At 36.1% G+C, this 25,839-nt stretch overlaps 1 protein-coding gene across 5 annotated transcripts in view; it reads left to right on the plus strand.

Annotated features, from left to right (window-relative positions):
- The window catches only part of LOC109104292 (rho guanine nucleotide exchange factor TIAM2-like), a 99,947-nt gene that overhangs the window by 48,640 nt on the left and 25,468 nt on the right, over window positions 1-25,839 (plus strand). For all 5 annotated transcript variants that reach the window (XM_042774445.1, XM_042774443.1, XM_042774442.1 and 2 more), the window contains 11 exons: window positions 14-183; window positions 1,008-1,232; window positions 4,518-4,703; window positions 5,323-5,469; window positions 9,838-9,894; window positions 11,151-11,318; window positions 12,240-12,344; window positions 12,465-12,543; window positions 12,640-12,729; window positions 12,917-13,129; window positions 18,487-18,578. In XM_042774445.1, the coding sequence (XP_042630379.1) occupies window positions 14-183; window positions 1,008-1,232; window positions 4,518-4,703; window positions 5,323-5,469; window positions 9,838-9,894; window positions 11,151-11,318; window positions 12,240-12,344; window positions 12,465-12,543; window positions 12,640-12,729; window positions 12,917-13,129; window positions 18,487-18,578 (1,532 nt within the window). The remainder of the gene's footprint in view (window positions 1-13; window positions 184-1,007; window positions 1,233-4,517; window positions 4,704-5,322; window positions 5,470-9,837; window positions 9,895-11,150; window positions 11,319-12,239; window positions 12,345-12,464; window positions 12,544-12,639; window positions 12,730-12,916; window positions 13,130-18,486; window positions 18,579-25,839) is intronic.

Consider the following 25,839-nt stretch of genomic DNA (forward strand, 5'->3'; position numbering starts at 1 on the left):
TTTTTTCTTGTAGGCTGCACAATGCTGTTCTATGAGACCTATGGAAAAGCCTCTTCAGAACCAGAGTCTCCATGCTATGCCTTGTTAGCAGAGGATGGTGTAGTCCAGGCAGTTCCTGAGCACCCCAAGAAAGAGAACGTGTTCTGCCTCAGTAATGCCTATGGTGATGTCTACCTTTTTCAGGTCAGTTGAAAACCTGAGCTATAAAACTAATGGCCACTTCACACTGAAAGCATAAGCAGAGTGGAAGCCGCACAGAAGATGCGTGTATACAGAGTGGAAACAGCACACGGCCATTGTGCTTTCACACGGGTAGCATTTCTAGAGCACAACTGAACTTTTTTAATTCATTGTTCTACATTTTTATTCATTTTTATGTTCTAAAACAAATAAAATTGCAACAATTTCTGGCTTAGTCAGCCAGACAATCTCTGCTTATTTCAGATGCTTATTAGTGCAGTGTGACAAAATTTCTATCATCATTTACTCACTCTCAGGTTGTTCCAAACCTATATGAATTTCTTCTGCCGAAAACAAAAGATCATATGAAGGATGTGGGTAACCAAACAGTTGCTGGTTTCCCCATTGACTTCCATAGTATTTATTTCCCCATACTATAGAAGTCTATGGGAACCGCAACTGTTTGGTTGCCCACATCCTTCAAAACATGTTCTTTTGTGATCAGCAAAAGAAAGAAAGTAATGCAGGTTTGGAACCACTTGATGGTAAATGGTGACAGAATTTTCATTTTATGTGAATTATCACTTTCAAAGCAGACAATGCAGACATGCAGTTTTGTAGACAAATTTAAAGTGGGGTCCAAAAGTTTGAGGCATTGAAAATCTAGGCTTCATAATGTAATCTAAACATGTAAATACATACATTTTCAGAATTGTAAAAAATGTAAGACAAAGTAATGTTATATATAATAAAGTGATCCAAAATCCTGCACAAGATTTCTACATTACTTACATATTTCCTTCCCTGTATGTTATTTTATTATCTAGACCTCCAACCAGACTGACCTCGAGAACTGGGTAACTGCCATTCATTCAGCTAGCGCATCTTTATTTGCGAAACGCTACGGGAAGGAGGACACACTGCGCTTGTTACGTGGACAAATCCGCAGTCTTCTCCAGAAGATCGACATGGACTGCAAGATGAGGAAAATGGCAGAGCTGCAGTTGTCAATTGTTGGTGACCCCAAAAATAGAAAGGCTATTGAAAACCAGGTAAGCAGCAGTTTAATTCAATTTGTTGGACGTGCGTACACTATATGAAGTCATTTTTTGTTTCAGTCATACATTTTTAATTAATAAGTAATTCTTCGAATTAAATTTAGTTGCTGTGGCTCAGTGGTAGAGCATTGTGTTAGCAATGCAAAAGGTTGTGGGTTCAATTCCCACACACATACTGGTAAAAAAAAAAAAAAGTATAGCCTGAAGTCGCTTTGGATAAAAGTGTCTGCTAAATGCATAAATGTAAATTTGACTGACCATTTTATCTATTTATTCTTTTAGCTTGATATGTGCTTATATCTGAGATAAAGACTGATTTTCTTAGAGACAATGAAGGCACAGCTGCACATGCAAACATTTGAAGTTTAGTGCTTTAACTTAGTCATTATGTTTGAGGATTTGTAGTGTGATGTGTATGTATTGAGAAGGTTGGTAATGTGAGAAAGCTCTACATTTTGTCTGACACACTGGGATAAATTATTGAGGGCTTTGTCATGTCAACAGAAGGCATGTTAATCTTACCGCCACATACTGCTTTAGAAGTTGAATAACCCATATAGCTTTATTTGACCAGTGGTATTAGTAGTTTTCCCACTGCCTGAAAACAATCAAGTCATTGCTTCATGGGAAACTCAGGAGCTGATGCAGAGGTTAAAAGGGGGAGTTGGTGGGGTGCCAGGCGCTGGATGAGAGATTTGGTAAAGGGGAAAAGGTTAGAATTGTCTGAGAAACTAGGCAACTGCCAGCTGGGCAGTTTGAAGTCTCCACTGACCCTCCTTCACCCTTCCTCCCTAACCGAATTATAATTGCTTTTAAGACTATTAAACATATGTCTTTTATACGAAGCAGGGAAAAGGTCAGAGAAACAAATTGAAGATAAATGTGTAGGACTGTACATTTAGAACTGCAATCAAAAATTTTGCCTGTCCAGAAGTAAACATTGATTACCTTAGAAATTAAAATGGAATTTAGCCAGGCTTATATATATCTAGTTTGCTAGCATCTCAAACTGATCCCTGTTCAGACTATGTGAACTTTAAATATATATATATAATTTTGCCTTATATATATATATATATATATATATATATATATATATATATATATATTTATTTATTATATTTTTTTTATTTTTTTTTTTTTGCCTAAGCAACACAGGCTGATGCTGGATCAAATTTCCTGGGACACAATTAGAACATATTTCTCAAACATGCTCCAAAGACTCAGACAAGCCAGTGTGTTCATTATAGTCTCTAAACTACAACAAACATGCCTTTATTTTTGTAGTAATGGGTGTATGTTGATATCCAGTGTCACACTTCTGAAAGGCACTCCTGGGCCAGGGTAAAATTCCTGTGAGTTAACGATACAGTGTCTGTCCAGCCTCATTATACTTGTTTTAATAGTGTGAGGTTGAGTTAGTAGGATTTAATAAACCAAAGACCAAGAAACGTTAATGACACAGTATCTCTAAACTCAGTGGCAGTGGTATGAATGATGCTGGGAGCCCAAACCAAAGCATAAAAACAATGCACAAAAGCAAGTCAATGCAATGTTAATATTTTTTAACCATTGTTGTCAGTTATCTATCACTAAATTAAATAATTGGATAGTTTATTTCTCAAAAAAATAAAAAAAATAAGTGAGGAATATAAAACAATAGCTTTCCCCATTAAAATAAAAGAATGAATGATGCATTTATATAGTGCTTTATTGTGTATTGCTGTACACCCAAAGTGCTTTACAATGGTGTGTGTGTGTGGGGTCTTTCCTCAACCACCACCAGTGTGCGGCATCCATCTGGATGATGCGACGGCAGCCACAGGACAACGGCACCAGTACACTTACCACACACCGGCTACAGGTGGAGAGAGAGTCATAGAGCCAATCAAGTGGATGGGGATTATAAGGAGGCCATGATAGACAAGGGCCAGTGGTGGCAATTTGGCCAGGACACCGGCGTTACACCCCTAGAGGTGCCATGGGATTTTTAATGACCACAGAGAGTCAGGACCTCGGTTTAATGTCTTATTCGAAGGATGGTGCTTTTTGAGAGTTTGGTCCCCCATCATTATACTGGGGTTTTAAGGCTGATTTATACTTCTGTGTTGGTCATACGCCATAGCCTCTATGCCGTAGGCTGTGCGTCGGTTTTCATTTATACTTCTGCTTCGTTGTACGTGGCAACATGCAGTACACATGCAAACCGCTAGTCTGCAGTGTCCACGGGCATGTTGCTGGTGTAACCACGACAAAAGCCAAAGAAGAAGCGGCTCGTTGGCGAAGCATTATAGCCGTGACTGCTGCAAATAAATATCAAAGAACAGATAATTTATTTAAAACTACAAAAAAGAGATGACGACGGAACAGGAGAGCATGGCATTCTTTCAATCTCCACAAGGACTTGTAACGTACCATGGCAGAACAACTGTTTGTCGTGGACAACAAATGTAATGCTACGTTTTATAATAAATAATAAGACACTTGTTCTTTGCTTTGTTTTATTTTAAATAAGAAGGTGTAACATTAAAATATATTAAAGTGCAAAAAACACACATCAATAATACATATGGAGGGAGTGTTACTAGCAGACCAATCACAGCACTTGCGGTCCGCATAGATTTGACGCGCTGTGACATTTTTGGTTTCGACGCAGAAGTATAAATCAGTCTTTAAGATCCACATAGACAAGAGGGTGACCCTCTGCTGCCCTCCCTAACACCTCTTCCAACAGCAACCTAGTTTTCCCAGGATGTCTCCCATCCAGGTACTGACCAGGCTCAACCCTGCTTAGACCTGCCAACCCTGCCACAAAAACTTTAGTTGGTCACATTACATGTCAGTCAGACAATCTCTTCCTGTTTAAGTGGGGGAGGTTCATGGCTGCAATATGAATCAGACAAATGGTGTTAGTCAGATGCCTAACTATGTGAGACTAGAGTGTTATGTAGTTTCATCTGCAAACCAATTATGTTCATAGAGCTGTGACTAATGACCATGGCATGTTCTTTTTCCTTTCCTCATCTGTTTTGTCAAAAGAGCGGAGCACTAAATCAGTGGTTTCCCCTATGTTTTTTTTTTTTTTTTTTTAATAATGGAGATTGGAGAAAAAACTCCCTTCCTGACCTCTTACATCTTAGAGCAATTACAGCCACAAAGATCCTTTACTCATGCTGTTTCTGCTACCATAGATCACAAATGATCATTGTGCAAAGTTTGTCACCTAGTGGATGAGATAAGATATGTAACACTTTTTTTTTTTTTTTTTTTTGTGGACAGATCCAACAGTGGGAACAGAATCTTGAGCGCTTCAACATGGACCTTTTCCGCATGCGCTGCTACCTGGCCAGTTTGCAAGGTGGAGAGTTACCCAACCCCAAGAGCCTGCTAGCCACGGCCAGCCGCCCGACCAAAGCTGCACTTGCCCGTCTGGGATTCTTCTCCGTTTCCTCCTTCCATGCATTGGTTAGTAGCCTTGATCAAAAGCTGTTAGGACACTGTTGTTGTTCCAGAAATATGTCTCATTCATTTTCTCCATTAGGATAAAACTAAATTAATTTAAACAATTAAATTAGTTTAAACAATTAAAAACTTTTTTATATTAAAATAAGATTAAAATACTATGTATATTTTGTTGTATTACAAAATGTTCACATATATAAGTTGGTTGAGAGTGTAGGGAGACTGACTTGATTGTCATTCACAATGTTTCATGGAAGCAGGTGGTTGCTGCTGTGCTCTTTTGGCACAATTCTCATTTCTATGGTAACAACGACTCCTTCTCTTTGATTGATGACTCAGGACTTTGGGAAGTCTGGTTGTTCACAGAGAATCCAGCTATTACATTCCTTTTTTTTTTAATGAAGTTGAAATCATTCTGACAGGTTTACTGTATATATTATTTCAAAACATTAATTTCATAAAAATGAATTAGATTTTTGCTTTTTCTCCTGAAATGATCTGATGATAATTGAGAGGAAGCCATTTCCTACACATAATTTGGAACATTTCATTTCCAAAAATTATATTGCCTAAAAATATTTGCCTAATTACCATTACAGGCAATCCCTTTGTTGTCATACAGATCTGTTCCAGAGATGAAGCCACTATGCGAAAGCGTTCTCTGTCTCTGTCCCACCATGGTCACAGTAAGAAAGGGGTCTTTTCCTCCCTCAAGGGCCTGGATACTCTTACCAAACGAGGTCATGAAAAAAAGCCTTCAGTCTCAAAGGTACTACACCCACTCTGTCTAATTTAAACAGTCGTGTCTGTGTGTCATAACACAAGTGCATTTGCATATCAATTTTTCTACCTTTTATGTTTTGAAACTCAAGCGTCACAATGGTGGAAAATTCCTCCCACAGGTGCAAATAACAGGACTTTGATAAATACAGACTCTCTAAAGGTAGTAATTACAGAGCTGGCAGGATTAAAAATGTTGTTTGTTTTCACATCTCCTCTTCCTTTTTTCAGAAATGCACCAAGATAATAAGAGGACTATTTTCAGATGTAGAGTTTCATATCTGGTTACCAAGTGTAAAGCCTTGAGACACTGATGAAGCTGATGATGTTTCCTCCCTGTTGAGATGTTAATGCACTGTGCTTATAATAGTGGTGAATTAGCAGTTTAGGAACTGCACTGGGCTGTTTGTTTAAATCTAGAGAGGGTTGACCCATGAGCCAGAGAATTTTATGGATTTTCTGTCATTACTGTGCCCTTGAGCAAGGCATTTAACAAAAGGTTGTTGCAGGGGGACTGTCTCTACAATTAGAGTACTGTGTGCTGTTTCGAATAAAAAGGGGCAGCTAAGTAACTAACTAATGCTTGTTTTGTTGAGTCTGTAACACTTCTTTACCACCCAGTAAACCATCTTAGTGTTTGGAAGATCCCTCATTTTGTCTTTTTTTGTCCCTGTCAAAAGGATTTCATTGATTTGAACTGCTGTTCTTACAGTGGTCTTCCTCAGATATGGGATACTAGATTTCTAGACCGCAGCTAGTATAGCATGGCTCCTTGTAGAAATATAAATGCTTCTTAAGTTCGACCCCCCTATCGATCTGCTCACAATAGTTATATTTAAAAAATGTTCCCACCTCATATTAGGTGTCTTTAACTACAATGTACATAAGTCAAGGGAAAGAAAAATGTTGAGTGCTGCTATTGCGGTAGGATATGATTAAGGTTAGGGATATATTTGGTAGTATGATTAGGTTTAAGGATTAGGTCTCCATTCTGTCACCGATGGAGTTTTGGTTCCTTGCTGCTGTCGCCTCTGGCTTGCTTAGTTGGGGACACTTCATTTACAGCGATATCGTTGACTTGATTGCAAATTTTTGCACAGATACGATTTAAACTGAACTGAGCTGCATGATGACATCACTGAATTCAATGATGAACTGCCTTTAACTGTCATTTTGCATTATTGACACACTGTTTTCATAATTAATGTTGTTCAGTTGCTTGGACGCAATCTTTTTTGTTTAAAGCGCTATATAAATAAAGGTGAATTGACTTGACTTGACTTAAGTGTTGGTTAATAGGAAGGGGTAATGCCAACAGTGTAATTACAGATGTGTTTACAGAAATTAATTACAGCTGTAATTGCATGCAGTTATTTTATATGAATGATGTAAAAATGTATGTACACAATAAGTACATTGTAGCAAACGGAAAATGATTTAAATACAAGTTATATAGTAGTTAAAGACACTTAATATAAAGTGGGTCCCAAAAACTAGTATGCTTCCTAACTAGAAAACACTTTAAGGCATTAATTTCAGTTTGCAGAATGTCATATGTCCTTCACATATAGGCTAAAGCAATTCTAGAATGTATTGCAATGAGCTAAGCGGGGGAGGGGGGATGGAATCAATAATCAATTGTGAAAAATATCAGTTGAAAATAACTGAATATAAAATGTAGTAGGAGGATGTTGGTGAACCAAACTGGCTCTACATTGACTAGATTTCCAAGTGATTTGATAAAAAACACCTCTGTAAATACTTTAATTGAATTTATGTAATTACCTGAAATATTCATAAGGATAACAACTAGAAGGATAATATTGCTTGCTCTAGAAATCAGAAAAATCTAAGTATTAATTATAATCTTACATTTTATTCACACCACTAAAATGTTTTCAGAAGAAAATAACTTCCTCTCCAAACTACCAGTTTTGTTTACGATAATCACTTGGTACATTTCTACAGGTCAGTAGCTTCTGGGATCTTAAAAATTTAGCTTGCTAGACAAGATTTGCATGACTAACTTTTTGGTATGTGCTCTTTCTGGACTTTATTTATATGGAAAAATCAATTTCACTACTGAAAATGTGTCTACGAATGAATTATAAAGTTCATATGCAGTTAGGTTTTCAGTTTTAGAAATCAGCTGTCTATGTAGATGGTAGACGGCATGACAAATCATAAACCTGTTCCTACTGTAAGTAATTGTCCTGGTTGTCCCATCTTCATTAATGCACATTCTCATGCATAAAGAACCCAGGGCCAGAAATTAACTATGAGTCTGTGCAAAAAATGCCACTGAAAGTAATAAAAAATCTCCAAATGTGATGGCAAAGATCCCATAATAAATATATATATATTTTTTAATTAGTTTTATGTTGTAACATTTAACAAATTTCATATAATTTTACACTAGGCCTATATAGTTATGAGTTTAGACACTGCAGTGACCATTAAAAAATTATAATAAACTGTAGTATTTGACATAAATTAACAATATGTTGTTATATGTAAAAAAATAAATAAATAAATAAATAAAACAAAATCACAGAAAATCAATTCCTTAGGACAAATTTTGGCCCTTAATAAAAATTAAATTGTTCATTTTTGTCACTATATATATCCAGTAGTATCTTAAGTGAGCGAATGGTAAAAAAAGTCTCCAATCACTGACATGAAGTCCCTGTCCCTCCCTGACATGTGTCATGTAATGGGAGATCCAGCCAGCTTGGCTAACGAGCCCCAATTTCATTTCACACCACAGAAGGTAGAGGTGTGGAGACAGACAGAGGGAGAAATGCATTATGAATTATTAAAAGCCATATGTGGTAAATTGCAGCATGCTGTACTCTACCCCGCAGCGACACACAGATGGTTGGTATAAGAGCCCTATGCTAGTTGCTAAATATTAAACAGGCCAACCTTTTGCTAAAGACACTGCGGTAGCCATCAAGTGAAAGTGTCTTTTTTGTGTCTTTTCCCCTCTGCCTCTCACTGAGTTTTAAGAACATCAATCAGTCTTTAAACCTTGGTCTTGCTTTCACATAGAAGCAAGGGGGGACAATTATATATTTACATGTATACACTACCTTTCATGAGATTTTTATTTTTTTTAAATCTAAGAAATGAATATTTTTTATTTAGCAAGGATGCATTAAATTGATGAATAGTGACAGTAAAGCCTTTTACAAAAGAGTCCTGTGTAAAATAAATGAATAAATAAAAAATGAAAATGTATCTTTGTTTCTAAAATAATATTCAGCAGCACACCTGTTTTCAACATTTGTCATACTTAGAAATGCTTCTTGAGCACCAAATTAGCATATTAGAATGAATCCTGCATGTGAAGGATCATGTGACACTGAAGGCTGGAGTAAAGGCTGTTGAAAATTCAGCTTTGTCATCTCAGGAAAACATTTAAAAAATACATGAAAATAGAGTTACTTTAAAATAATATATAATACATTATTTTACAAAATAATTGTACATAAAATTAGAACATTTACGTCACATTTAAATCATTTTGTACTGTAGCACAGTATTACTTTTCTTACTATATTTTAATTAATTAAATACAGCCTATGTGAGCATTCTTTAAAAACACTGCATTTAAAATGTTAGTGTGTATCATAAAGTTCCCTTAGTATCCCTGTTTAAGATAATAAATGTATACATGTATACATGTAACTGGCAACTGGTATATACAACTATATAGTTGATTCTATACAACTATACAGTTATAGTTTATGATCTTTATTAACTGACTGTGTTTTTAATTTTACTGTTTCTTCAGCTTGACATTAATTTTGCTCTTGGTGTGAATAGACAATTCATCTGTGCCTCATTTTGTTTATTTGCATTATGCTTGATGTGAAAAGGCCTCAAAAATGTTTCTCATTTCACATGCAAAGAGGTTGTTTACATAGAAGTCTTCAAGGCAAATCAGCAAAAAACAAACAAACAAACAAAACAAAACACACACACAAAACATATTGTCTGTTTGTAAGGCTCAAGGAGAGGATGGAAAAAGGAAAAGGAAATATTAACATTTTAAGTGGGCGAGAGGGAAAAATCTAAAAAGTATAAAACCCCTATAGCAGACTATCCATGCCATGCCCATATAAAAGACTTACAGATGAGGAACATCAAAAGCAATCTGTCATAAGAAGGCTTCATGTCTCATATTAAAGCATGACTGTTCATTCTACTAACTACTATAGTGATCTTTACTTATAGTAATAAAATAAAATGACAGTTTGTCTGCTCCAGTGTTTGTAACCATGGCTCTGTTCCAAAATATGACTGAGAGATTTATGAGACTGCATTGATTTGTTTTTTTCCCCTCTTGTTTTAGGTTTTTGACACTGACGGTGAAGGGCATCTAAATACTATTCCTCCTTGTAGTTTTGAGGTACGTTACTTTGTTTTTACAGAATGCAGAGTCCTTCCCCTGGAAAAAGCTCAGTTATATTTACTTGCTTTTATGTTAAAAGTACGTTTGTAAAACAGATATTGATGTACCCACACATTTTACATATAAAAATGTTTGTCATGTCTTTTTGTTCATCATTCATGTATGAAAATAATTTATTGTGGCTGAGAGATGCTCACATTTTGATTGGTGGTGATGCTAGTTCAGAATTTGCCCTGAACAATTTTCTGATTTTGTTCAGATCAGTTGATTTAGATTAAAAAGTAGTTCATTTTAAGCAAGACTGTGGATTGAGACACGTGTACAATTTGTGATTGCTTGTACGTCTCTGAAACACTGGTTCCTCACTGTATGTACGTCAGTAATCCATGGAGACCAACACACCTATGTTCCTAAGAGACCATGTTAAAGGATAGTGGTTGTTCTAGACAGCAAGTGTCATTCTGTCTTTAGCATTCTGGGTGGAGGTTAGCTTCCATAAATGATTTTTCCCACTTTGGAGAGGAAAGTCTGACGTTGAGGCTCTGGTGCTGAGAGCCACACACTGGGAGCGTGAACTGGGTGGTTGCCCTTGGCTGCTCTGTCGGAAAGTTGACCGTTACTGTGGTAAATGTATCAATGCACACTTATTCTACAGCTGGTCAGGGTTTCATTCACGCCACTCGCTGGACAAACATAGGTTTATACAACTTGTCTTAACTCTGTTTCCCTTGCCAAAAAAAGCCATTATTTAATTGACTGAAATGTGCGGACTGTCTGTACCTTTGGAACTGAGATGTGACATGTTTCCTTTGGTGTGTGTGAAGGTGGATAGGCATGTTTGTTTCCGACACCTTAAGACTTAATCTCCACTGAAAGTACCACAGTGTGTTTCGTTTTGAGTAACACATCCTTAAACAAGCATAGAATGATGCCATTAAACATCATGATGTGAGTCATGGAACAAGTCAGTGTCAAATGCTTTCGTTTTAAATAGTCGGTCTTTGAATTTGTTATGCTTGTCTATAAATCCCTTGGTTTCTAAAATGCTATAAATGTATCTAGATCAGAGAATTGTGTTTTAGGATTTAAGTAAATCCTATAATCACACCAATCATAAATAAGGAGATACAATAAATAATTTATATATATATATATATATATATATATATATATATATATATATATATATATATATATATATATATATATATATATATATTAATGTTTGTCTTCCTCTCGATTTTCTTTCACAGTGGTTAGGTAGTTTGGCTAATGTTTACTCAATCGTGCCACCTGAAGGCAGCCAGTGGGATTGCAGCCAGGAAAACACAACATGCATCTATATGCCGAATTACCAGACTGTTACTGTTCATCTGAAACCTCATCACACCATCAAGGATGTCTTGGCTGAGACCTGCAGGGTAAGATAAGTGCATTCCAAAAAATCCACCTCTTTATTTTAAAGAGTCAGCGTAGTGTTAATTACCTTGATGTACCAACACACCTATTTTGATTTGTCAACTGTTGCATTGTTTCTAATTGTTTTACACATGTGCCTGTTATGTCAATTCAGATGCAGACACATAATTATGTTTGTTTTTGGTAGCATACTTCTCTGCTGAGATTACCTGAGGCTATGGGTGTCATTATAATAGACTGCATCTAGGGAAATTCATTAATAGATGACATCATGCCCTCTGCCTGACAGCTGTGTTAGTCTGAATCTATGACAGCAGGCTGACATTGCTTCAGCAACTGCCTTTTTCCCACAAATTAATTTCACAGGTTTTTTTTAGGTCCCTTAAATCAAAAATATTATATGAAATATTATTAGTTTAAAATAACTTTCTATCAATTGTAATGTTTTAGCTCATTTATTCCTGCGATGGGAAAGCTGAATTTTCACCAGTCATCATCAGTGTCAAAATTCTTCAGAAATCATTCTAATGTGCTGGAATGTGTTCAAGTATTTATTATTATTATCAGTGTTGATAACAGTTGTTCTGCTTAATGTTTTTGTGGAAACAATGATACTTTTTTTATTGTTTGATAAATGGCAGTAAATAAAATTTTTACTGCCACTTATGATCAGTTTGCTAATTAAAAGCATTACTTAGAAAAAAATATATAAAATAAAATAAAACATTACTGTAGTATAGTTGCATCCATTCATTGATGCCAGTGACTGACCACGTTTATGGTGAAGAAAATTCATGAAAAAGACAAAGACAAATCTCATAGCTAGAAAGGAGCACAAAAATTGAGTTATCAGCAGCAAAAAAAAAAATAAAAAAAATTGTATGTGGAAAGAGCTGATCTTAACATAGATTTCCTTTTCTTAGTTCATGGGCCTGGACCCTAGCCTACACTGCTTAAGGCTGAGAAGATCTGTAGGAGACAGGATGGAGGTATCAACTCCATCAGCTGATGAGCTCCTGCAGGACTTGGTAAGATATTGATAATGGCTAAGCTTGATGTGCAGCAGCTGGATCACAGCCCAGTTTTTAAAAAGCAGTGTTGCTGAACTGCATTTTTGCGCATTTATCCACACTTCTTTCTCACCCTAGTCATATGACGAATTGGAGGTCAGCCAGCTAGATGTCTACACCCTGCACATGTCTAGGCCTAGTCTAACTAGAGACTTTGGTAAGCAAGTCATTGCAAAATGGCTGTTTTTAAACTCATGGGGACTGATGGCACTTTATGATGCGTTATGATAGTTTTTTTCTTTCTTGTCCTCAGGCTTTGCTGTAACAGGCTATGTAGACAACCTGAAAAACAGCCGTATCGTTGTTAGAGAAGTTCTCCCTGATGGGGTTGCTATCAGCGAAGGTACTTCTGCTTGTGAAGTTATAACTTTTATCCCTGAAGATAGGTTACATTTATTTGGATATGTTAGAAACACCTTTTTGATATTTTAATGAAGACCAAAAGATCTTCTTGTGTTTTCACATATTGCCTTTTGAAGGGCATGCTAAACTTTGTTTCCTTCACTCCTGTTGTTTTATATAACTGATAGGTCTGAGGCCCGGTGATGAGATCATGGTTGTAAATGGTTGTGAGGTGTCTTCTCTGGACCTGGCTTTGATAAAGACTTTATTCAACGATCAGAGTCTGCAACTGACTGTGAAACGCCATCCACCCTCCATTCAGCACAATAGAGATACAGCAAACACACAGTCTCTGCACAGGGTTAACCTCCAAAGGCACCAAAGAGCCAAGTCCTCAACAGGTACAAGACACATAGTTACAAGAGTGATTCAGAGGTGTATGTTATTCCAGAAAAATGTCTGATGTCTGTGTGCAGCTCAATTTTTGTGTCAGCACATTTGCGAGTGATTTAGAAACAAAGATCAGCTAGGTTGTGCACTCACCCTGAACGTGCTCATCCACGCTCACAGTCCATGGAGCATACGTACTCGCTCAATTGTGCACTAGACAGAGCGTAACATGTGAAACCCGGACCTTAAGTTAACTACATGGACTTACAGCTCCAAAACAATTTATTTTCCAAGCAGTGCAACATTTCAACCAGTCAGGTCTTTATCAGTCACAATACCCTTGTTGGATGAGATGCATCTGAACCCAATTTGGGTTTTTGGATGTGCACTCCATTTTGAATTTCTTTGAACTACATGAACATAGGTTTCGAATTAGGTTCATGCTTGGTACCAAGTTATAAAATAAAGTGCTACCAACATCACAGCCCTCTCATTCACCTCCACACAAACATCTGTGACCACTTTCCATGATTCAGTCAATTCTCAATAGTTAAAATCAAGTCCCAAGTTCCCCTATCCAGTTTTACTCAGACAAACATCACATTTAAGAAATAAATTGGGTTGTAATAAACTTGAATGGATATCAGATGATTACTTTTTACAAACACGTTTCTAAGAAAATGCTATTTGTTAGCTACTTTTTAAATTACATAAGTAGTCCAATTCACTAATTGCAAGCTTACAAGTCAGTTCTCTTTTTATATAGTTCTGTGCTGCTCTTTTTTTATGTAGTTGAAACATATGAAAATAGAGACACACAGCAAATACATTAGGTACCTACATTTCTCATCTGCAAGACAGCTGGTGAGTAAGAGGAGTATCACTTTGTTGCTGACGTTATACTGCTTTTTAACATGATGTGGTCTGTTGACACACTGTTACTATAGTATTCTCTCTGTTCAGGTCCACAATACGGCACTAAAACTAACATGCTGCAAAATTAATGTTTAATATCGTTTTTAATGTCTAATAATTGTATTTGATCCTAGTTTGTGATCTCAGCATTGCTGCAGTGTTGAACATCAGATGACATCCGCTTCTAAAAATAAAATGTATCAGTTTTTTGATCAAACATGGCCTAAATATACTGTATCTTTGACAGCTTTCTCTTTACTTGTTATGCATTCAAACTCACTGTTTTAGACATTTGACACTTGTCACACCTCACTTGTCAACTTCCTCCCCAAATTTCCTTCCCCTGACTTCCTCAAACTGGACTGTTGTCTGTTCTGACTCAGTCATTTATAAAAGTGATAAACAGCAAGCAGTCTATATACTGTGAACAGGAACAGTGTTACGTGCTGGTTTTGAACCCTGGCTGCTTCTGTCCTTGCATGGTAGGTGTCTGACAGAATGAACATTTTTCATAAGCAGTGAGTATTGTGGTTTTCATGTACAGAGCACCGGTTACATTGAGAGTGTTTTGTAAACCAGAATTATTATGATTTTTTTAAATTACAACTGTTAAATGTTTGTGTCCCATTTTAAATTAGGTGTCTTAACTACTATAAATAAGTTATAAATTAAGTTCTTACTTCTTATATGCGTTATGAAGTTAAAGACACCTAATAAAATGTGTGTCTAAGGTAGTGTATTTTAGCATTGCAGTATGTATAAATATACTGCAGTATATCTTTCATTTCTTACTATTGGCTCATGTCTAATTCAGTACAGATTACTTCAGTAGTATCTGCTGACTCTATATTATTGATTATACAAAATCAAGCAAAATGTTTCACTTGGAAATATATGATGGATCAATGAACAAAATTGCAAGACACTTCAGTGTGATTGTTAAAAATCCACACCAAAGGCTAAAAATTAAGACGTTTGCATCAGTTGTTTAGCATTTCTTGGCAGCTCTTCAACTACCAAACCTGTTTAACCAAGCCAGTTCAGGCACCAAGATAAGACATTCCATTTGTTTCTAGGAACCACATTTTAAAACGCTGTCTTCTTCCATCAAACCACATTTGCACACAAGGAAATATGTTTACTATTTTCGATTCTCACTTCATTTTCTTACCCGTATATTAAAGAAATTAAGCCACAGTCAAATAGTTACTGGCATAGCTTGACACTTGACATTATTTGGATTGTGGGCTGTACATACCAGAAAGGGAAGTTTAAAGGAGAGGTGTAAAAATTAAAAATGCATGCAGTTGTGCATAATTTATTATTATAGTCAGTACATGTAACGTGTAACATGGACATTGTAAAATATAGTGTTACCAAAACTTTCAGTGGACTGATCAGATTTAAAACAAGTTGATTGCAACTAGGTGGGGACACGTGCTGTGACCTCTTGTTGCATAAAACTTAAAATGCAACAATCTTCAGTAATCTTGTAGTGTGCGCTTGGCTATAGGGGCTTTAAACCAATATGCAAAATGGGTGGATGTGAGATCTTTAGTGAAATGAGATCCTTAGTGAAATTGATGCTCTTTGACTGCAAGCCAAATCACGTAACTACTGCATCATATATCCCTAACACAATGCATCAGTTTGCTCATAATACAGCAGGCTGAAAAAAGAAATGGGAATATTCAGTCTTTATAATAAAGAGGTTTATTAGCACACTTGTCAAGAACAAAGGTGTACTTTCTCTCTGTAATTTTTAACACAAAAATATGGTTAGTTACTTAGGATTCAGTTAGTTATCTATGGATTAGTTTCTTAACTTTACATTTACCCAAATGGCTTAAACTTAAACCTTATGTGATGCTTTCGCTTAGGCCACACCGACAAACTCTGCATATGCTTGAGTGCAGCTTCATTGTAGTGTGAGTAATAACAACAACAACAAAAATATAATTGGGGCTTTCATTAGATATATAAAAACACATGACATCAGCTAAAGAGAATGAGTACATACAATGAGTACATGGGTCAATGACGTGACACTAATTTTTTTGTGTCCATATAGTTTAATTAAATTTAAAATGGTTAAAATTTCTAAATAAATGTGCAAATTAATTGCATACATTCTATTTTTTGTGGACCAAGTCTAAAATGTCTGGATTTTAATTAATTTTGAGAAAGTATTTGGGGGATGATTGCAAAAATGTCAATGTGGTATAACCGTAAAAACTTTGTACCAAATAATTGATCTTTGAGGTCAAGTCAAATACCTTGAGTGTCAAGGTGGTGTAACCACCATTCAAGGAGCCATTTTTTTAATATTTTGCATGAAGATCATGAGACAGGAAATTATATCACAGAAAAGTATCTCTGGTGACACTAACTGCTGCATGCAAAGGTTAGTAACTCTTTTTAAAATGTAAGATAATTTGACATTTTTAGGGTATGGTCAGGTATTCTTAGGTATACATGTTAAATGGTATGACTCAAGAATAAATTTATAAAAATGAATATTAACTTTAAAAATTACATTTTAAATATATGTGTCCATGATAATACCTAAAAACTTTGATTTTTGATTTTAATTTGAAGTGTTGTGTTGTGTTACAGGTTTTGACTTTTGTTTCAAGCCTTTCTGTTATGGGCCAATTTAGTCAAATATCACTAGTTTATGATGCTTTAAAATAAACTAACCTACTATTTGAAACTATTTACAAGTGTTTAATGTTATATTTTTTGAGAAAGTGGTTCTTTATCTACAGCTTTTTATTATTAAAACTCCATAAGTCTGGGATAAAACAGTTATGTGGCACAACATTAGTGTTTTTAAAATGTTTAGCTTTAATGCATATTTCTATTCCATTCACTTGATATTTTAAAGGGATAGCTCACCCAAGTATGAAAATTACCACCTGATTTACTCACCTTCAATTTGGGAGTGGCATTCCAGTGGATGACGTAGGATGTAGACGTAGCATAAGCTTTGGTGAGAAGTGACAAACACTGAATCATAGAGGAGAGTCAAAACAAAACATCGGTCACAAATTAGAAGCACAAAACGAGGATTTGTAAAGAAAAATATCGAAGCATTTCTATACAAGCCAAGAGCTGTAAACAAAACTTGGTTCTTTCGATAATAGCATATTCACACCCGTGCTTATGCATCGTCTACGTCCTACATCATCCACTGGAATGTGTGAACACAAGTAAGACAGAGTTTTAAATATGGATATTTTTCTTTCAGAAGTGCATTGATTCACTTCAGGAGGCCTTTATTAACCACCTGGAGCAGTCTGGAACAATTTTTTTATGATGGATGCAGTTTTTTGGTCTATTGAATATCACACATTCACTGTAAAATGTCACTCCAATTGTATTCATTTGAAAGAAGAAAGTCATATACACCTAGGATGGCTTAAAGGTGGTGGTGGGGGGGTTACGTTTCATCTTGCCAACCCCTTTTTGTCACTGACCCACATACAATGGTTTTCCTGTGTAGATGTTTGCAGTAAGCCTCTGTTCCTCTCATTGAAAGTTCATTTAGCAACATAGAGCGCAAGCATGGTAAAGGAACAACTTGCAGAACCATCAAGAATTTGAAGCATCAAGAAGCTGGAAAATGATATAAATTACACTACGAAAAGCAGAGACAGTTTATGGTTGAAGTTTATAGTCTCCACAGTTCAATTTAGAACCAAAATAATCAAAAGTGCAGGAATAAGAATATTTTTTACCTATTAATTTCATCTTAGAGAAGGCACCGGCAAGCTTTTAGGCATTTTTGTTTGTATTTTTATCATCTCTGTGCTTTATTAACAAAATATGAAGTCAGTTTACAAGACATTCAAATTTAATTCATGTAGTATTTCCCATTTGGTGTTATTGGCCATGTATGACATTTGTTTTAGAACTTGAACTTTTCTGCCAGTGTCAAATGTGTAAACAGCCAAAGCTGGCCTTTTTAGAATTTCATTAAGCAGTACAACTGTTTAAGCTGTGTCAATAAAAAGAAACACATTGGGTACTAAAGGTATACCTTTAGAAATATTTTGTGTAAATATTTTCATAGTCATCTAGAGTAATGGCTGCAGAAAAGTAGACTTTTCAATCACACATAAAAACATTTTATATATGCATGTGTGTGTGTGTGTGTGTGTGTGTGTGTGTGTGTGTGTGTGTGTGTGTGTGTGTGTGTGTGTGTGTGTGTGTGTGTGTGTGTGTGTGTGTGTGTGTGTGTTTTACTCCATATAGTATAGTTTCTGCCAATTCAGACTTTGGAACTGGTGAATTGAATGTGGTAAATTACTTACCAAATCTCTACAATTACACAATACAATACAATACAATACAATACAAATCTCTACAAATACAGTGCTGCAAACAGTTTTAGAATTAGCATCTTTACTTGTGTATGTGACATATTGCATAAAGATTTCTTTCTCCTCAGATGTATCCTGTGTGGCAGAAAACCTAGGCTTGGCTGTAGATGATGGTCTTCAGAATCAATACCACAACCATCGAACAGTTCAGCACAGCAAGGTAAAGAATGGTCCAAGTCTGTTTTTATCTAATTCTTCAGTTCCACAAATGTTGATGGTAGTGATGGGCAGATCAGGGGTGTTTCTAGCCCTAGGCAAAATCCCTATTGGCGCGCCATCCAACTCAATATAACATAAAACTGATTATGTAAAGACTCAAATCTTACATAGCAACAGCTATTTATTTTTTGCTAAATAGCAATTTGAGGTTTTCACAAAAAAAGTTTGTTCAGTAAGCCCTCGTCTAGCGATCCCAATGCTCCAAATAGAAATTAAACATCTAAAAGTATCTTTATTTGTATGATTTCTGAGAGGTGTACCTTTTCTCCATTCACTTCCTCGCACTGACTGTCTTCCAAAGAGCATGCATAAAGATGACAATGACAGCGCTCTATCCCGATACACATGGGCTGTACACAGGTTTACAATAGGGTAAATATATTTCAGTATTCACGTAAATAAAATCTGTTATATCTTAAGTGAACAACTGGGAAACTGTTGGGGAAAAAAATTGGATGTTTAACATTATATAAGATCCGTGCATTATACTATGTTAATACATGCCGTCTGTCGCATTAATGTTAATCACACGATAAAAAAAAAGAAGGAATCACTCACTGCCCCTGACTGAACTGCGTTTGTAGCTTTATTGTTCTTTTTTTTTGTGCTTCTGTAATTTTAGTGATTTTTTGCATTTTATTTTTTATTTTCTTACTTAAGTGATTTTGTTTTTATTTGTTTTGAAAAAGTATTACACTTTTTTCTTTGCTATAATTGTTCTTTTTTGCATCAGTTATTATTTATAACAATAAAGATAAAAGAAAAAAATAGCTAATATGAATCTAGTAATGATTATCAAGAAAATAAGTGGAGGAAAATATGTAATGCTGCTAGGTTATTTTGCTTTGGAAACTGCAAAAAACTTTAAATCAGTTTTTTTCTAAAATTACCTCCATCGATTTCACACAGGTGTAGCTCAGTCATTTTTTGGCAGATTCCAGCAAATGATACATCATTTTGAAAGTATTTTTATGGCGAATGTAAAAAAAAATTTTTTTTGAAAATTTGCTTATTGTGACTAATTTTGCTAGCACCGGTCACATATAAAAGCCTGATCAGTGGCATAAAAGTAATCAGAATTCAGCTACAGTATTTACAGTATTTCTTTGTTACTCATTGAAACGTGAACTTCCCCTTTAAATAACGTGACACTCTGGCTGCCCTCTATGTGTATGAAGCTGCACCCTTTAAGCACTTTTAGAAGTGAATTGATTCAGCATTTTGACACTTCTGTAAGGATGCATTAATTTCAACAAAGCAGTTTAATAAAGGATGTATTGATCTCGTGAATTACAGCATTTTACTTCACCAGTATTTTTTAATTGGCTGATGATGATCTGATGGTGTTTTGAGCGCTCTAAATGCAAACTTTGCATGCAACAATCAGGAGGCAATTGACAGTGCTCTGATCCAGTGTGCACACAGGCATCGTCAGATTGACGATGCCTGATGATGTTGGGGGATCCAGTGGGAGCGGCAATCATATTTCAGTGCGGTCAATTGTGTGCGCTCATTGGCGCCCCTTCCAGCTGGTGGCGCCCTAGGCGACCGTCTAGTTCGCCTATGTCTAGAAACGGTAGTGGTGCAGATTGATCCTGAAGTATTGATACTTACGATACTGATGTTGTATCAAAAAGATTGATCCTCACATAAAAATATTGATTCTATAGTGCATTTTTAATCATTTATTTTATTAATTTAGCAAGAAATTCGGTGCTTAAAATAAGCTTCTAAGTGGAATAATTGTGTAGGATAGAACTAGTTCTTCTGCTCATCAGAACATACGCAAATGCTGAAAGACAGAACCAATCAATCACAAGACTGTTCACTGCTGATGCTTCACTCACAGTGCTTGTTCAAATAGGGCTGCATTTCCCAAAAGCATCAGAAGCATAAGTAGATCTTAAGAAACCATTGTCACCACTGGTCTCCACGATCAGCTTTGGCTCACGATGCATTTGGGAAACACAATCCAGATCAGTGCTTATCAGATGACAGAGAAACAATCTGGAGTTATTTCACAATAAAGAAATTGCACAACTGCTCAAAATGTTGACGTCAGTAAGATTTTTAAAGGAAATTAATACTTTTATTCAGCAAGGATGCATTAAATTTATCAAAAATGGCAGTGAAGGCTTTTACATTGCTACTAATATATATACACAAATATACATATAGACGTATACATATAGACATATACATAATAGACATATACATATATACATATATATACACACTCACCGGCCACTTTATTACATACACCTGTTCAATTGCTTGGTAACACAAATTGCTAATCATCACATGGCAGCCACTTAATGCATTTAGGCATCTAGATGTGGTGGAGACGACTTGTTGAAGTTCAAACCGAGCATCAGTATGGGGAAGAAAGGGGATTTAAGTGACTTTGAATGTGGAATGGTTGTTGGTGACAGACGGGCTGGTCTGAGTATTTCAAAAACTACTGATCTACATAAACACTGAACTTAACTGAGGAAAGTGAGGCCTGCAGTTCTTTGGATGTTGTTGTGGGGTCTTTTGTGACCTCTTGGATGAGTTGTTGCTGTGCTTTTGGGGTAATTTGGTTGGCCCGGCCTCTCCTGGGAAGGTTCTCTACTGTTCCATGTTTTTGCCATTTGTGAATAATGGCTCTCACTGTGGTTCGCTGGAGTCCCAAAGCTTTAGAAATAGCTATATAACCTTTTCCAGACTGGTAGATCTCAATTACTTTCTTTCTCATTTGTTTCTGAATTTCTTTGGATCTCGGCATGATGTCTAGCTTTTGAGGATCTTTTGATCTATGTCACGTTGTCAGGCAGGTCCTATTTAAGAGATTTCTTGATTGCGAACAGGTGTGGCAGTAATCGGGCCTGGGTGTGGCTAGAGAAATTGAACTCAGGTGGGATAAACCACAGTTTTAACAGGGGGGCAAACACTTCTTCACACAGGTCCATGTAGTTTTGGATTTTGTTTTCCCTTAATAATAAAAACCTTAATTTAAAAACTGCATGTTGTGTTTACTTGTGTTATCTTTGACTAATATTTATATTTGTTTGATGATCTGAAACATTAAAGTGTGACAAACATGCAAAAAAAATAAGAAATCAGGAAGGTGGCCAACACTTTTTCACACCACTGTTTATATATACACACAATTTTTTTTTCATTTCATATAAATATGTTCATCAAATTCTGAAAAATGTATTAAGTTTTTCAAAGGTGTATTTAGTTGGTGATGTTACAAAATATTTCTATTTCATTGAAATGTCTTTCTTGTTATTAATGGTTTGTTACTTCTTTCAAAAACGTTACAAAATCTTACTGACCCTAAACTTTTGAACAGTATAGTGTACATGTAATATTTATTTTAATTAGGCTAGTTTGTGCAAGTAAATTTATTGAAACTTGTTGTTTAAAAGTTAAAATGGATTGTGTTATATTATGTAATTGCTGTTAATAAATCTGTCAGAAAAAAAATTGTGCTAAAGTTTCACCTTCAGGGGTGGCAGTCTTTTACAAAAATTAACCATGGTTTTTCTACAGCAACCACAGTTTACCACAGTATTTGTAGTAAAACTGCAGTAACCACAAATTTACCATGGTTTACATAGGGACATTATTTTAACCATAATATTTGTAACAAAAAACATGGTAATAAATGATAATAAAATATAATGTTAAGTGAGTATAATTACTGATTTCTATTGTTTTAATAATTTAAAAAATCAGCTGAGGTATTGGTATCGATATTGACAAAACTGGGCTTGAAAATATTGGTATCGGATCGAAAAAAAAATAAGAGGTATTGCCCATCCCTAGCTAATGGCATATTGCAGTGCCTTTAACGGTTGATATATGGACTGAATTTAGTGTCTGTTTTGTTTAATTTATTCGCAGTGTAGTACACATTTGTGTGCTTTTTCTTTTCTGTGTTTATGTGCATATCCTTTTGTGAGGTTTTGCTAGCATCGTGGGATGCTCACAGATGTCCCCACAATGAAAACAGATCAATAAACATACTAAATAATGTTTTAATATTTAAACATTTCTGTGAGAGTTAATATGAAACAGTAGGATTAGCATAATACAAAACAATAGAAGCCCATTAAAAAAATCCCCACAAGATACCAAAAACAAACAAATGTATGCATGTGTGTGTGTGAGTGTGTGTGTTTTGAGCAGCCACTGGATTGTCAAAGCTTGTCTGCCAGTGTTTGTTATTTTCGTTGTTTTTTTTTTTACTCAAATGCTGGGTCATTTTATTGGGTTATTTAAAAAAAAAATACCCAGATGCTGGGTAGTTTTTCTGTAACTCAATGACTGTAACTGAGTCATTTTCACTGTTGATACAAATGATGAATCCTCTCACTACCTACCCTGTGCTGGGTCAGTGTAAACCAGTGTTGGGTGGTCTGTGCCAAACTGCATAAAACTGGTTACATTTGTCAATGATCATTTTGTGTTCTGTCCTGAGAGAAAACATGACTGACAGGAAACTTCTTGAATTAAATTAAGGTATGTATTACATTGTATTCCTGTCAAATTATTACTGTATAGGAAAATGTCTGTAGTCTCATGGTTTTCCTTTTTTGTTTAAATGTACATCGTAGTTGACGTCTGTTTGGAATGCTAGCCTTCGCCAAATGGAGCATTTATCTGATCTACACTCAAAGCAAACGATGCGTTGGCGCCACCATGGAAGTTCACCTCCAGTCAAACGAATGCGTGACCAGGGCTGAAACACGACATGACATTGCTTTCTGTCATGTAACAAAGTTTCCATGTGCTCCATTGACTACATTGACATCGCACTATGCGTTTGACACGTTGAAACTTAAATGTCTGACAGACAAGATGGCATGAGGTAAAGCTGTTTTTGATGTGACTTTTCAAACGTGAATATAAGATAAGCCCCTGAGTATAAGATATAAGATAAGCCCCTGATAAGGCCACTGAGTTTGTTGAAAATGTATGTGTGCATGGATGATTTGGTGTATAATTTATAGACATACTTTACAAAGTCATAAGTGGAATCCTGTTCTCAGAAGTCCCTGGTGTTGCTTTATATTTTCATAAGAAAAAGATGGGCTGCTTGATTTAAAAGTGAAGTGTCCTATGAAGACCCATGTCCCATGTCTGCTTGTTTTATTTTTTGATCTGCTGAGGAGGTGGATGGGAGGAGGGATTCTTTTTATTGTTTACAGATGAACAACTGTGAGTCCCTATGCACATAGCAGTTCATAATACTCTTGTATCTGGGCATGTTTGCACTTGAATTTATGAATTGCTGATCTAATGCACCATCAGCTAACAGACAGAGTGGCAAGTGTGAAACTGTCCATAGGAAACACATTTCTTTTCTCGCTTTGTAATCACTTCTACATATTAAAATTCTGTAAATTGATTTGAACATGATATGGCTGCTGTCACAGGACCCTAGATTAGTATCTCTATAAGGGTTGAAGAGAGTGTAGTTTATATGATTGAAATAATGTGTCAGTATGTCTGGCAAAAACTGTATGTGCTGTTGCAGGCAGCATATGGCTGTGTTTCCATTGACATTGTTTGGTTGTTTGCTATCACTTTCCAAACTTCTCCAACTTTTTGATCTATTGAGTTTCGAGTGTTATCCGTCTGGAAAATGACAGTCCATTTCATAACCACCAAAGACAACCCTCTAAAATTCCTCTGTAAAATTTATAAAGACTAAAGATTATTTTTTTTTTTTTTGGTAATTAAACACATTCAGGTGCACCCTGCAGGTGCACAGTTGCATCATAGTTGTTACTATGTAGTGTATTCTAGTTTGAAACTCTGTTTGTACTCTTTACTGGCATCTAGGACAGAAACAATCCACTTCAAACAAAAGTGTTTTGTTTTTCCTCAGTTATCTCAATTGCTCCTGTTTTCTAAATTCTGGCGCTGTGTCTCAATCTGCCATAAAGTGATGGATCAGGAAATTAACCTTATTCATGGGCAAAAGGGCTGTAGTATCTTGGAGGGCTCTTTAATATCTAGCTGTGAACTAGCTCAGCTTTTAAGTTTACTTCATTAGCTGAAGTGATTTGACAAGACATGCTTGAAGCTGGAAAGTCTTGATCATTCCAAAAATATATCTTTGGCTGCAAAAACTTATACACACAGCCAAGCAAAGTGTTCTGAAAAGCCAGTTGGGGAGCTACCCCATAATTTCCAACTATACCAGACCCTCAGTGTTTACCATTGCACTAGGGGGATGGGAATGACTAAGCCTGTCAGTCAGCATATGGCTGTGAGCTGACTAATAATCTGAGCTTATTTAACAGTCCTGTACACAGCCAGACACTGGGAAGAGATCCGTAGAAAAGAAACAACTAACACTACCAGCACTGCCCATGGGACGGGGTTAGCTCCAATGGCAGAGCAGACCAAACAGGATACCAGGCCATGCATCTACCTCACCTCGCTCATTGAGCTCTGCCTCTGTGAGCACTCGCCGGTCGAGGTTCTCTGTTCCTTCCTTGCCATGTGCTGGTTCTGGCCTGACTGTGTCAAGGAAGGCAAGGACATCTTTCTTAACTCAGCCCTTCTCACTCTACATCGGCTGCTCCAGGACAAGCTGGCCCGACTGCTAGAGGATATTGCTGCCTGCATGGCCTGCCAGAATGGTGCAGAAGGATCAGTTTTCATGGTACCAAATGCTCGTATATTTAGACGAGGGGTGGGGGAATTGACTTCTTCTCAGTTTTTACCAAATAATTTTGGCCTGTTGACTGCATTGGTGTTGATATCTGAGAAATCCACTTAAGAATTAACATTGCTTAATTAACATCGAGTTAACACCACTTTCTTATTTTTGCTGTAATTGAGCACATTATTTTGACACATTGGGTTTCATTATTAAAACATGCTTGAAAAACTTAAATTAAAATGTGCACTATAGCACATAACTGCAAGCGCCGTTTGGATTGTCTGGCTATCCACATCGATTTATGTGTGTGTGTCTTTATTTATCAGCCTTTAAAAAGAAGATGGCTACATGGCACAATTGCTGTAACCTCAGGGATGAATCACGGCCTGTCAGAGCTCTACTACAGCATGACAGGACATTTTCCTCTGAGCAATGGCCAGTGCTTTCTCCAGGGACTTTACATCCTCTTGGCTTCCCATAGATTTTTATTTTGTTATGTTGTATGAGCAGCACTCTATGCAAGATCCTGTTAGTC

This window comes from Cyprinus carpio, chromosome A17 (genome assembly GCF_018340385.1).
Source record: "Cyprinus carpio isolate SPL01 chromosome A17, ASM1834038v1, whole genome shotgun sequence".
NCBI classification, from domain to species: Eukaryota; Metazoa; Chordata; class Actinopteri; order Cypriniformes; family Cyprinidae; genus Cyprinus; species Cyprinus carpio.